The 14,700-nt window shown below is 36.9% G+C and overlaps 1 protein-coding gene across 2 annotated transcripts in view; it reads right to left on the reverse strand.

The window, feature by feature from the left end:
- The window catches only part of larp4b (La ribonucleoprotein domain family member 4B), a 37,997-nt gene that overhangs the window by 10,144 nt on the left and 13,153 nt on the right, over positions 1-14,700 (reverse strand). The window contains exons 3-9 of one of the 2 annotated variants that reach the window (XM_023335428.1): positions 12,232-12,385; positions 8,170-8,343; positions 7,371-7,443; positions 1,949-2,085; positions 750-853; positions 465-575; positions 237-290 (exon numbers count right to left, since the gene is read on the reverse strand). In XM_023335428.1, coding sequence (XP_023191196.1) covers positions 237-290; positions 465-575; positions 750-853; positions 1,949-2,085; positions 7,371-7,443; positions 8,170-8,343; positions 12,232-12,385 — 807 coding nt within the window. The remainder of the gene's footprint in view (positions 1-236; positions 291-464; positions 576-749; positions 854-1,948; positions 2,086-7,370; positions 7,444-8,169; positions 8,344-12,231; positions 12,386-14,700) is intronic. The other variant, XM_023335429.1, reaches the window with a different exon arrangement.

Raw genomic sequence — 14,700 nt, forward strand, 5'->3', positions numbered from 1 at the left:
GCTCACTGCTCAGTGGAGATTAGTTTATTTCTAAATAAACAGAACTAATTAATTATATAACAGGACTGACATCTAGGCATCCTTTTAAATAAAAAGAAAACAACAGCAAGGCTCTGACAACAGAAAAACACAATGTTTTTAATTGTGTTCTGGTTCCATAATTAAAAACATGAAGTAATGAGTGAAAAACAGAGAGGTGACGACACCTCGGAGGCTGTAAATGGCCGGATAGATACCTTAATTGGCTTCCCTTGGAAGGTCTTCACTTCTTCACGAAGATACTGATATGCCTGTGGAGAAAAAAATGATCGGATAAAAAAAGTAAATCAGTTTCAGATTTTTTAGAGAGAGCGAGAGAAAGAGGAGGAAGAGCGATAGAGAGAGAGACAGATGGATAGTTGTATTCCCAGTTTCTCTTGGGACTTTATTGATCTGACTCAGGTTGGAGAGGAAACGCTGGTTACCTGCTGTGCATCTGCTTCTGACTCGAAGGTGATGAACCAGTTGTCGTTGTAGGCAAATTCACAGTTGATAAACTTGGGTAAGTTGTTCCCTTTGAAAAGGGCTTCCACTTCCTGGAGAAACAACGAGGGAACGTTATTCACGCCGAGGAGAACCAAAACAGAAAAACGCAGTGATCCAGAGTAAAAACAATCAAGATCATGAAAATATTGTAAACAGACGGAAAGAGATCAATGTGAATAATGAAAATATCCCATCAGGCTGTGTTTAATCCGGCCGACACTGACCTCTATAGGCGTGCTCTCTGGAACCTCTCGGAGGATCACGATGCAGCGGTTCTGATTGGGTCGCACCTTCTCCCCCTTCTCGTCCACCTGGACCAATGGCAACGCTGCAGGACGACATAGAGAAGTTTTTAAAAAATCAATTGGTAGACATTTTTTTAAATCCTCTGGTGCTTTGGACTAAATGGTCCTGGACTAAAGTCTCTGGTTTGAATCTCAAATCTTTTCTGAGTAACTTGCATGTTCTGGTTCTCCACCTTCCTCAGTTTGATGCTCTTATCATCCAGTTTTTGTGCAAGTTTCTAGCAAAGTTTCAGCCGAAATGGTCAAACAGTGGCTGTAAGTGATGCTATAACTCCCACCTGCAGGTGGCAGTATTTCTTCTACAACTCCACTGTCTCAGTCTTACTTGATGTTAAGTTATAGGTCGTGATTGATATGGCCAAATATCACAAAATTTCTTGCAAATATTTCTGAAGTAATGCCACAAGATCAGATAGTTTGACTACAAAAAAGTAATTAAAAGCGATCGTGAAATCCTCGAGGAACTGATTCTACAGGGTTTGGATCAATATCTTGCTGAAAGGCCTTGTTTTCTAACACCAGATTTTGATTTTAAAAGACATTTTAAAAAACTTTTTTTTTTTTTTAGGGTTAAAGTCTGAGAAAGATTTTCTTTTGTTTTTTTTACTTAAAATAATTTATTTACTTTAAAAATATCTGACTAGCTTGTTTAATTAAAATATTGTATGCCTAAGTTATTGAAAAGAAAATTTAATTTGAAAACATTTTTGTTTTTAATCTGATTACTTTAATTTTGCAGATTTTGGCTCACAGACATGAATGTACATGGACAGGCGGACAGCATGATAAACCTTTTTAAAAACAATATATTTCTTCTTTAAAAAATAAATCTTATTTAATTTTAACACTTTAGCAGCGCCAGCTCTCTAATTTAAATAAAAATTTAAATCCAAGCTGTTGGAAGGACATGATTGAGCAACAAAACAAAGCAAGTAGCTTCAAATTAGGCTGTAAATGAAGTCTGCGTTTAAATCAAATGCACCTTAATAATCAGTCCAGCTAAATCAGTGTGAACCACTTCCTGAGCGGTTGCTGCAGCTGACTGATGTCACGCTGTTTGTTTTAAAGCCGGTGGTTAAACATGGAGGTGAGCAACGTGACAAGAGTTTTCTACTCACATCGTAAAATGTCCACTATCAGCTCCACGTCAGTGCTGAGCTTCTTGACGTGGTCAAGGTTGGCCACCGTCACGATTGGCACGTACTGGTCGCTGTCCATCTGGGAGATGAGGTACATGTCACTGGCCAGGTTCTCCCTGAAGGAGAGAGAAGAAACGGGTTAGGACTGAAATCAGAAAGTGATGCAGGAGCTCTCCGTTTCTGCATAAATCATTACCCACTAGTATTTCATAACCAAGCAGCGCACATCTGGTTTCTGTCAAGGGTTTTGAAAAAGAATCTTAAAAATGCAGAATATGAGGTTAACAAAAGAGTTTATTTTCTTAAAATGTGGAGAAATGTGAACTAGATAGTCTTAAATGTTCAACAAAATTCTTCAAATTCATTGCAGTTAATTTTATCTTTGCTTGATGCAACTTCCATAAAGTTAAACGAGTGAAATTAAGAAGAGTTTTAAAAAGACTAAGATTAACTGTGACAGGATGGAGGCTTAAAAAGACTGATTCAGATAGTGAATCATCAAGTAATTTTTAAGGTAACTTATTACTTCTGAAAATGAGTATTAGATTATTTTCTTAGAGAAGTAATCAGTAATTTCTAAGTAACTAGACCAACTCGTTGTGGATGGTAAAGACGTCCAGCAGCAGACATTTTTCCATCGAATCTAACAAAGCTTCTGACTGAAGACTGTTGCTTTATAACATGACTGTCATGACATGCTAACAGCTCAAGTTCCAGGCAGCTAAGAGGATATTTCAGAGAAAATGTCCTCTATGACACCATCAGTTGCTGGCTTCCTCTGCTAATCCACCTCATTTTCTTTTGCTACTCCTCTTTGTCTGGCTGTACGATCAGAAAAGCCGTTTAGAAAGAGATGTTGGAGTAGTTACTATGATTTGAAATGCTAATCAGCTGCTCCCGGTTGTAAACGCAGCCCCTTGTTGCCATGGTTATGCACCACAACAACTGTCTGAAAGTAAGAAAGTAAAAACAAAAATCCTTCCAGCTGCACAGCATCCAGAACCAGAGGGAATAGCTGTCCAAACATGCAACTGTCCATCCATAAACGCTATAAAAACAAAGTATACAAATAAATAAAAGTGTACAGAACAATGAGAAAAGAGGAAAGCAATCTAAATTTGTAAGGTTTTGACTTGTGAGCAGCAGCACTGCAGAGGCGTTTAAAGGCTCTGAAACGGGCCTTTCATTCAGACCATGCCTGACGCCCACAGAGGAACAATGACAACCAGATGCCTAAACAGAGTCCAGCCTCACTTGGGGCCAGACTCAGGCCTAAATAAATAATTAACTCATAACGTTCGGTGAAAGCAGCACTTATCGTGGTATAGCTTATGGCATGGCAGAGTAAAGCTCTGAATAAAGAATGAATAAAGCTGAACATGCAGAAGGAACTTAAATGTAATTTGATGCGAACATAGCCCAGTGACAGGTATGCAAATGTTTTGGGGTTGCATTCGGCTGCTGTGTAGACAAAACCTGTGTTGGAGATAAGAAGTTTTTTCAGCCTTCTTAGATTAGAGAATGTGGAATCTGATGATGCAAAGAATATTTCTTTTGTTTTATTATTTTTTATTCTTTTATTTTTATCCTTTTAATTTTATTTTAACATTTTTGTTTTATTCATAAAATACAGAAAATTATGGACAACCCTGACCATGATAAGAGGTACTGTATCATGAAGACAGTACCTCTTCATGATACTGTCTTGGGAAAACGGAGTAACTTCAGTCAGAGGCTTCTTCAAATTCACTGTAATACAGACTGCTACAGAAGACCTTTCCTGCCAACAGCCATCACCATCTACAGTAACTCTTTGATTCTCTAGTAAACTTTTATTAATTCTGTTGGCAATAATTTAAAACATGCACAATAATTTTCCTGTCTTTTTGGAGTAAAACTATTAATGGAAAATGTTTAATAGAAGCTTCACCTGGTTATTTATCTGAGATCTTCAGATTTAAAATAAATTTGAGTAAATACTAATTAATGCAATGATTAAGAATGTTGCAATAAACAATCAAATTATAAATTAAAATGGGCTCAATCATATCCATTCTAATTCATATTTTTTGAAGGGCAATTTTGTTTACAAAGACTTCATATTGCATTATATTTATAGCTTTGGTTGTGTTTTAATTTTGGATATTTAAAATATCTTGCAGTTCCATTGTTAAGTTTTTCTTACAAAATAAACGTTTACTGGTAAACTTGCATCATTATGCCATTATCAATATATTACTTGAACATTATCACTTATCACAATAATTATTGGGGCAATTTACCATCCAGGAAATTTGTTATCAAGACAGACCAAGCAAAAATAAAAGGATAAAAGATTAAGTCTGTCGAGACAGAATATTTAGCTGTTATTCAGGCATAGCTATGGTATTGGTACAGATGGTTTCATCCTAAATCTTCCATCACATTTGCAGAAAAGTCTGTAGTGACACTGACTTAAATCATCTTGATTAAGCTTAAGTGTGGAGTTTCTGAATAGAGGTAGAAGTAAAAGGTCTAACGCAGACAGTGACGTAGATCCGTTTCTGTTTTCTGGGTTTCTGTTTGTGTTGACGCATGCAGCCGGCCAGGCGGCACATATTGTGAGCTGCCAGCAGATGTACTCCTTGGAGGCCACAAGCAGCTGATAACCTTTACATCTTGCAGACCACAGAGGGCCCCTGAGGTTTAACCGCCACGGGAAAAACACTGCTGTGTCGGAATGCAGTCGTGTTGTGACGGTGGCAACACGAATCCACAGAGTTTCACAAGAAGGAAGGAAACCGAAGGGACCCCGCTGTGGACCACAAAAGCTGCTGTTCTCGAGGTTCATGAATCATCCACAGCTACTGGCTCACTGTTAAAGCTCCAACAGGAAAACAGGTGGACGACATTCAGCGATCAGTTAATGTGGATAGTGAGGAAAAATAGATGGCTTTAATTAGGAACATTAACCAAATTAATTAAAATTTTAATTGAGTTATTAGCAGGGTGTGTGATAAATTAATCGTATTTTAATCAAATCTCAAAAAAATAATCAACCTTTTCAATTAAAAAAACGTTTTTGTTGCTAAATCATTGCATAAATAGACATTTGAGCTCAACAACAAAGATATTTATTGTTTTAATCTGTTATTCAACCATCCGCGCTATTCTATCCATTCAGCTTTCCAGTTTTTCATGCACCTTTTTTAGAAATGTGGGCTGTGGATGCTGACGTTAGCTGCAACATGTTTAGAATTAAGATGCTGTTTTAGGCTTGAATAGCTTCGCTGATCGGCCAATTCCTTTTATGAAAACAATATTAACAATAACCTCAAGTAGACCAAAAGAGATGGCTTTGCTGTTCACTGATGTTGGCAGGTGTCGTTTGTGTTCCAGGGTTTCACCAACTCAAATATATGTAGAAAAGTTTCGGCCGAAAATAAATAAATGAGTTATTATAAATGAGTTATTATAAATAAATGAATAATAACTCCAGTAAAGTTTGAAAATTTTGGTAATTAATTAATCAAAATTAAAACATTGAAGTTCCTGCCCTATTAATTATGCATAACACTGGGGCGTGCCGTGGTGGCATGGTGGCGTAGTGGTTAGCGCGACCCGTATTTGGAGGCCTCGAGTCCTCGACGCGGCCGTCGCGGGTTCGACTCCCGGACCCAACGACATTTGCCGCATATCTTCCCCCCTCTCCTTCCCCGTTTCCTGTCAGCCTACTGTCATATAAGGGACACTAGAGCCCACAAAAGACCCCCTGGAGGGGTAAAAAAAAAAATAAAAAAATTTATGCATAACACCTGATTAAAAAGTAACTTCACACAACTGAGCTGCTGATAGAGACCAAAATGTCTTCTTTTCTACCAGAATGATTCCAGTGGTATACTGGTGCTAAAGTCAGCTTAGCAACGCTTCTTTCTGATTCAATCACAAGCTCTGGTACCAATTAACTGATGCTATCTGAGCATCAACTGTTAGATTGGCCAAAGAGAAAGAATGGGTTTCACCAGGGGCTGAAGAGGCCAACTAAACACTTACTAGCTCTAACACTAGTTATGGTCTAACTGGATGCATTTAACCAATAAACAGAAGAATCACTACGACTTAACATTAGAGAAACAACATGAGCTCACCATCTCTCATCTTCCTGTTGGGTTTTATCATCACCTGTCACAGATTTTAAGTGGGTCAACGCAGCATACAGCTTCACTTAAAGCAGATACTTTCCACAGAGCCCATAAACCCCATTTCTGACTTCACCAGTTTGTTTCATGGCCGGATTTAGACTCAAAGCTCATCGGTTCAACTGAGTTTCTCCCCAAGATGAAGTAACTAATAGAGCTAACGTTGCTAACACGCCTGTGTGTTTTCTTCTAACAATAAGAAGTCATGGCAAGTGATCACTTACTCCAGGGTTTCACCAACTCAAACTTAAAACTTTTTAAGACTGTTAGGAATGGTATTTAAGACTTTCATCAAGACAGAAATGCACAAACGAAAATCTCAAATCGTATGGGTTGGCAACAGAAGTAAGCAAACTGCCGATAAATTTTCACGTAATGGACAATAAAAAGCTAATATCTTGCTAGATAAATAGCCAGCTAAATAACTAATAGGGATATATTAGCAGCTACTTACAGGTAGACAAAACCACTTTGAGTTACAGAATGCAGTGAACTTATTCTTAAAGTTTTGCATAACAGTAAAGGTCAACAAGAAAGAAAACTACATAGTATCATATGAGATTAAATAGTCCTGCTACAACAAAATTTAAGACCTCCGATTAACATATTCAAGGCCAACCGATTGATTTTTAATGAATGTGAGACATTTTAAGGCTGTAATTTTAGATATGTTAATTTAAGACATTTTAAGGATGTGCAGACATCTCTACTCTAAATCCAACTTGTGCTGGAAGTTTCCTCATTCTAAAATGGGATGATTCCTTTCCACTGTCGCCACATGCATGATCAGGAGGAATAACTGCTCGTCTTATTCTGATAGAAAACTTTACAAATTGGCCCAATAAATTGAACTTGACTGAACTGAGTTTTAACTAGGATTTTACTAGAAGGCTTACAATTAAATAGGAACCTGTTTGAATTTACACTTACCCATGATAGATGCAAAAAGCTACCTTGCAAGATAGTAAGGGCACATTAGCAGCTAGTTACTGGTAGCCTCAAGAAAAATAAACTACATAGGATATACAAGAGTAAATAGTCCTGCCACAACAATATTTAAGACTTGTGATTTACTTATTTAGGTCAACTTACATTTTTTAAATCAATTTAAGACACTTTAAGAACTTAGTTTTAGATATGCAAGACTTAAGGATGCACAGAAACCAAGTTTACAGAACCTGTCAAGAACCAAAAGTAGCTTATGAATGAGAAGTTGGACTCACCGGGACAGGCAGAACTCCAGGGTCTTCTTCAGGTTCTCTCTTAAGCCCTCCTGGGTGTTGTCAGAGTCACTGCCTGTTGATAAGACAGGAAATAAAAATTATTTTAATAGCAAGAAATAATAAATACATCTTTAAAAACAAAACAAACAAACTGAACAAAAAGTGAGATAAATGGAGGAAAAATAGAACAATGAATATTTAATGCAGAAATAAGAAAAAAGGAAATTGGCAAAATCTTCCCTACTGTTGCCTTTATAAGCCTATACAGCTGTGGATGAAACATACAATCAGTTTCTTCAGTTCAGTTATGTTAGCTTAGAGTTTGAATCTGTTGTCAATCAACACCCAAAGTGACCTGCAGAACATTTTTGGCTCCGTTACTGTTGTGCTTATTTCAAACAGAGAGCACTTGGAGAGAAAAATCTGGGTGGATCATCAAATTTTAATGCTGCTGTGAATTAAACCATTTAAAGTGGCCACTTGCCTCCTCAGAAAATGAAAACCAGTGGAGGATGAGCTCTACTTGGATGAAGCCATCTCATTCCCAGAATTAAAACTCTACTGCAGGTACGGCTGAATAGGTGATTCACCTCTAATTACTTCATGATTTATCTGGTGGAGCAAAGTGGGCCGAGGCCACGTCAACAACCCGGGTCATTTCCCTGCATAATTACCTCTTAAATCCTCACAATAAAAACACACATTCCCAGGGAGCTCACCTGCTGGGTTTAACTCCAAACTGGTTTACGTAAAGTAACCTGTGAAAGCCCACAAACCGCCCAGTCACTAGCCAGCCCACCTGTGTGCCCAGGCTGCCCAGGGTCGGGGTACCCTGGGTAGGCGGGCTCGGGGCCCTCCAGTGTGACGGTGGCAACCGGGGCCGGCTCTGCCAGCATTACTGGTTCTGGTGGAGGCTCATCTGGGTCAGCTAGCTCAGGCTCCTTGTAAGCTTTGTCCTCACTGGCTTCAAAGCCTGGCAATCAACAAGGGCATCAATTATTGACAACACAGGCAATAAGATAATGATTCATCACCAGCCTGTTTGCATCTGAGCTCCATCAGCTTCACTTTGGCACATAAGCTAATTGGTCTAACCTTTGCCTAAAAAATTAAATAAAAGGATGAAAAATTACATAATGTGAGAATAAATAATGCATGAGTAACATAAACAAATTAAGAGATGAAGAGAAGATTTCCCTTGATTGGTTCTGATCAGGTCAAATACTGAAAAATATTTGTTACCATTAACCATCAAATCCCTAAAACTCCATTATCAGTCTATAAAACATACACTGAATTCACTATAATACACTTCTTTAAACTCAATGCAGAGCTGGACAATAAATCAATAACAATATACATGGCAATAGACGTAATCAATCAATAGATAATACATCTGATAGAATATTCAATGATTTCACTGAACTCCGATCCAGAACCGCACAGAATTCTGAGAGATATAGGAAATACTTCAGTCGCTCAACCTCTAAGCTAGGTTGGTGGCTTCAACTACCGCTTGCTCTTTGGTTGCCTAGCAACTTACTGATTCTTTGGTTGCCAAGCAACAACCTTTTGAGTAACTAGCACAGCAACAGTTTATGGCTAACTGCTTAAAAATAATAAACAACAGAGTGGAATAAGAATAGAAAATGTCAGGCCACTAGTTTGGCAGTATTTTAAATATTTAAAACAAAACACTAACCAATAATTATTGATATTGGCCAATATGAAACACTTATATTGTGATAGATTTTCAGCCATATTGTCCAGCTCTAACTCATTCTCCCTCTGCAGAGATCTTAAATAAAACAGTCAAGGACTAAAAGGCAGCTAATTTGAGATAAGAAATCTGGTTTTGAAACCTAAGGTAACGGGCAATCAACTTGGTACCAAAAGCATGTCGTCTAGGACCAGCATTTAGAAAAGAAAAAAAAAAGATTTTTATTATTGCTGAAACAAACATATTTTCTGGGTAGTTTAATTTTTCCAGACGTTTCACAAACAGGCCACATAACCTTTTTCCCATTTCTGTTTTAGGTCAGTTTGGGATACCAAAACATGTTGATGAGAATAAAAGCAGCAGGATTTAATTCAAAGTTCAATTTAGATCTCTTCACTTTTAACGTGTATATGAAAAATAATCTATAAAATATTGAAACATTGCCTGTAAATTAATGAATCTCCAACCCCATGCATGAGCTCCTTCAGGCTGCATCCTAAGTGCACAAAATAGCATAAATCGTAAATCCTTCCTCACAGCAGCTGCTAAGACTCTAAAACCAACAATACTTCCAACAAACTCAAGAAATGTTTAAATCCCTGCTTGTATTTGCAGTTTTCCCGCATTTCAAACAACATTCCACTTACAAGAAGTTCTGTTTCACTTCTCGTAAATAATCTGTTGTTCTTATGCACAAATATACAAGATCATGTGTTACATCTTTAAATTATGCTTTTCAGTTCCACATTTTTTAGACTCTGAAAATGCTACTTTGAATAACTGCACAATATTTTCTAATGCAGTAAATTTGCCCTTCCTGTACGGTAGGTTATTCTTGGTCCATGTTTTATTTTTATTTTTTTTTTTTGTGTAAATCTAAGCGCTTGTAGTCGGCTGTCACGTTGCTGACAAACATACTTCTTTTCTATTCCAATACATAAAAACATCACAAGCCGTCTCAAACATCATCTGCCACACAGCAGCAAAAGCAGACAAACAAAAATCAGCCATGACATTAAAGTGCCTCCCACATCATTTGATTGGCAGGTAATGGCTGAGGTAAATGCACTGTGCTTCCAAACAACATACTGGTTTTTACAGGTAATAAACCTGCAATTACCTGCTCTGCAGCAGCAGTTCAGCCATTAAAGGTAAACCACTGCTCATGCTTTTATAGCACATAAAAGTGAAGCATTTACACCAAAAACATGCAGAAACTTCATTCTGTAAACTGAAGAAAATTATTTAAATGTCTGGAAGAGAATGATTTTTAACACAGCCACGAAAACAAGTCAATAAGTAAACAGGCAGAAGCTGAGCAACATGGAAACAATGACTTCAGCTTTTCTTTATATTGGTGGAAAAGCTGTGATATCAGGATGTGGTTCAGACTCACTTCAGTTCTTTAAATTTACTCTTTAGTTCCATTTTGAAACTAAATCTCCAATACAAAGGTTCATGAACAGCTATTAATATACTTTCTAAGTTTTTTAAAGAGGCATAAACAGTCACAAATACACTGTCAGTTGGATTACATTTTCTATAAAATATCCTCGTTTGTATGAAATAAAGTGAGAGCAGAGCTAATCGTTGCTTTCGGTTTCCGAACCATATCCTTGTTGCTTCTGCGCTGGACGTTAATCAGTTACATTCAGGGAACAGTGGATAGAATATATTAATGCATCATATTAAATTGGGTATGAATGATTAAAGACGTGTTTCACTCATGAAAAATGTGATGTGTGGCAAACAGGAGAGTAAAAATACCTTGTTGTGAATGAGCTGATAGTGTAGCTTTAATACCCACATGCAAATGAGACGTCAGAGTTTCGAGATGAAAAGAATTGCCCTCAGTGTTCAGTGGCACAACTCTTAAAATGCCTCCAACTGACACCTAAAAATAGCTCCAAGGAATCAGCCTGAAGGAAAAGTCTTTAATAAACCTGAAGGTTGTTTTCTTTTTTTTTACTCATCAGAAATTTTCGCCTGTTTGGGCTCAGCGATAAGATTCTGCCATAAATGGTTTAGCTTGTTTCATTTCCTAACCAATCTGAAGCTATTGCTGTAATTTGGCTTCAAAAACATTTTAGACTGCTGAACTGAAGAACAACAACAGACTGTTGCATCCTTTGTGCGCAAAGGAGCGTTAATACAGATCCTTCCTCCCAGTGGTTATCAGACTTTATAACCATCACTGCTCCCAACAAACTCAACGGCATCCCTGCTGGTATTTGAACAATTTACTGTCTTTTTGCTCATTTTTAAATCACATTTCTGGCGTTATTACGCATCTGTTTGTCTGCACTGCACTGATGTACTGCATTGTAAACAGTCTGTTAACTTTTTAATGTTCAAAACACATCCACATTAAGTACATAAAAAATGAAAAGGAGTCATATTTAGATCTGTCATGATAACATATTTTGCTGGACAATAAATTGTTCTAGAAGTTATTATGATAAAAAAAATCGGTTTTGAGAACATTTTCAAGTATTATAATGTTAATGGCATTCTCAAAGATCAATAAACTTTAAATAGTAATGTACATTTAATATTTTAAATATCCAAAATAAATAAACAAACAACAAATAACTATGAAGTCTGTGTGAATAAAATTGTTCTTCAAAAAAAAGGGCTAGACGAAGAGAGACAAAAACTGAAGAGTTTTGTCATCCAGTTTTTGGTAAAAAGAGAGAAAAGAGAAAAACGATAAATCATGCAAATAGAAACTGTTGAGTTTGTTTTAATTTCTCATGCAGTTGATTTATTGCTTAATGAAAAGAGCCTAATCCTAACGAGTTGTACATCCCTTGGATCGCGAGTATGTTTCTATTTCTGATAAATGCTCTATTTTTATAAATTTTTTTAAATATATTTTTTAACACTTTTGGATGTTTTGTGTGAACTGCATTTCCCCAGTGTGGAACAATAAAGGATATTTAAATTCTATTTTACAGGAATTTGAGTATTTTCTATTACTTATCCCTTTGTATATGTACTTTGTTTATCCTTTTCCTTAAATATGCATTTAAGGTTTTATTTTCAATTATGTCAGTTTTGGTCTTCCATATTATGGTAGCTAAAAGAGTTGATTGTAAGATTGGAAGTGGTCTGCATGTGTGTCCCAAACGGGCGACTGACCTTCTGGGCCGGGGTCGGCCGAACTATCGCAGCCTTCCTTCCATGGCTGCAGGGCAGCAGTGGTGGTGTCAGCAGTCCCGCTGGTGTCCAGGCTAAACATGTGGTTGGCCCATGCTTTCGCATTGGGGTTGAGGTCTGAAACCTTGGCTGATTCCTGGGAGAAAAACAACAACACAGTCCGGTCACAGAAGCCAAGGTTTGTGCTGAAGCAACATAGATCTGTGGTTTGCCAACTCTAGTTCTCACTCTGTTTAATGGAGATTGCTTCTGAAATTAACAATAAAACTGATGTAAGGCACTCAGGAAAGCTCAGACTTGGAAATAAATTTAAAATGAAAAACCCTCCCACAATACAAAGGAAATTGCACAAGAGCAGAGGGAACCTCAAACCACAGACACACAAACAGCTGCTGGCTGAAACGGGAAAATCTCCATTCTAACGCTGCAACCGCCGATTATTTTAGTAATCAAATTATTCTGGCAAGTGATCAAATCAAAAGATGGCACATTCTTATCATTTTTTATTTAAGCACTTAAGCCATTCTAATTCAAAATTCAAAATAGGCACAAACAATTAAGAAAATAAACATTGCTTTACCTAATACAATAACAGTATTTCACTAGTGTACACTTCGTCATTTATAGCAAAGGATGCATGTGAAGCTAAAAAAAATCCTAACATCAGAATCAGAATCAGCCTTTATTGTCGTCGCAAAGAAGCATAACAAAATTTGTTTCAATAGAGCTTATCCAAAGAACCAAAAGTTAAAAACCAACATCATAAGGCATGGGTAGACGGCTGCCTGAGGCCGCAGCCATCGTGTGAAAAGCTCAACCCTTTCTGACTGACTTCACATCAATACAGTGTAGGCCTGATCTGTTGATTATTTTTGGGATCAACTTATCAATAACGGGATAGTAAAAGTTTCTTCATAGAAGTTTTATGAACTGAATGAAGCTAAAACTGCTACCTGAGGAGTTCTGGGTAGAAAATATTTTTCAGAAAAGGTGAGTTTTTATCTTAAATGCAAAATCTATATAATTTTTGTACAGTTTTGGTTTAACTGCTGCTGTTCTTTCAGCAAATAGCATGTTTTAGAGTGCACTCCAGTTAACGATTAACCGATGGATAGCTAAATTGGTTAATGATTATTTTAACAATAGATTCATCACAATTATTTCAGGCCTACATTCACAATACTTTCACCCATTTTCTCTACAAATGAAGAAGGAAACAAACATCGTGACAGACATTTATATAGTACCTAAATACTTCACACTATTGCCATTAATGTTTATTTTAAATACATTCCAGCTTGATTTTACTGTCAGCAAACAATAGTGAATAAAACATAAATCAGAGACAGGGAGGCATCATGGAGTGATTTATCGTTCACCGGCATGGGCAATTTTTCCAAGACTGTTTAGTGACAAATAATCCAACAGAGAAAAGAAACTGTAACTCTTGATTCAGATGAAATTTAACCAAGCACTATCTGCAGAGACTGATCCCACGCACATGTTACCAGACCAGAATGAAACAGACCACAGAACCAGAGGCAGCTGGGTTCAGGCAAAATTCAAAATAACTTCCTTAGTTTTGCAAAAACAAAAATGTGTGCAGTGGTTTTTGGTTTTTCTGAAAAAGAAGTTAAAGGTGAAGGCTAAAGGGGACTTCCTGTTTATGCAGCACCAACATCTACGTAGCCTGATTGATCCACTCTAAACCAGCAGAGGGATATACGCCTAATTCTCACAAGTAAAACTCAGATTATGTGGATAAATGTGAGACTTGCCCAATCCCTGCAAGTCAAATATAAAGTATTCTAGTGTAATGTTGTCAGAAGAAGTAAAAGACATTTATTTCTGAACATTAACTCTTAACATTAATGTTCAGAGTAACAATTAGAGATCCACGATACATCGGCATCAACAGCTCCAGTGCTGAAGGTTTTTTAGATATTAAAGTTCATTGATTTGGAGAGATTATATTTACATTATTATTATTATATATACTTGGAAATGGTTTCAAAACAACAATTTTATCAATTATCGCAATAATTTCTGGAACTATTTATTGTTGAGCATAATTTGTTATCATGACAAGCCTAAAAGCCCCAGTCTTAATATCGGCTATCAATGTTGGCCCAAATTTTCATATTTATGCAGGCCCAGTAATAATACTGGTCAGAACTGGAGCAGAAATTACTATGTCATCAGACTTTTGTCGTGTCGAATCATAGTTTTTGTCACAAGCGGACAGGGGTGCCGGTTTGCTCCAAGCTTCAGCTATTGATTCTATTCCATTTATTTCCTCCTCCTCACAGGATGAATTTCAATATAGATTTTCACTTTATGAGCTTAAATTCAAGAGAGACTTTTTGCTATTCCTACTTTGTCATGGGAGGATACCCGAGTTTGACATTTCTTTTTCATCATCAATCAATCCATTTTATTTGTGTAGCATAT

This window comes from Xiphophorus maculatus, chromosome 6, assembly GCF_002775205.1.
Source record: "Xiphophorus maculatus strain JP 163 A chromosome 6, X_maculatus-5.0-male, whole genome shotgun sequence".
Taxonomy (NCBI): Eukaryota; Metazoa; Chordata; class Actinopteri; order Cyprinodontiformes; family Poeciliidae; genus Xiphophorus; species Xiphophorus maculatus.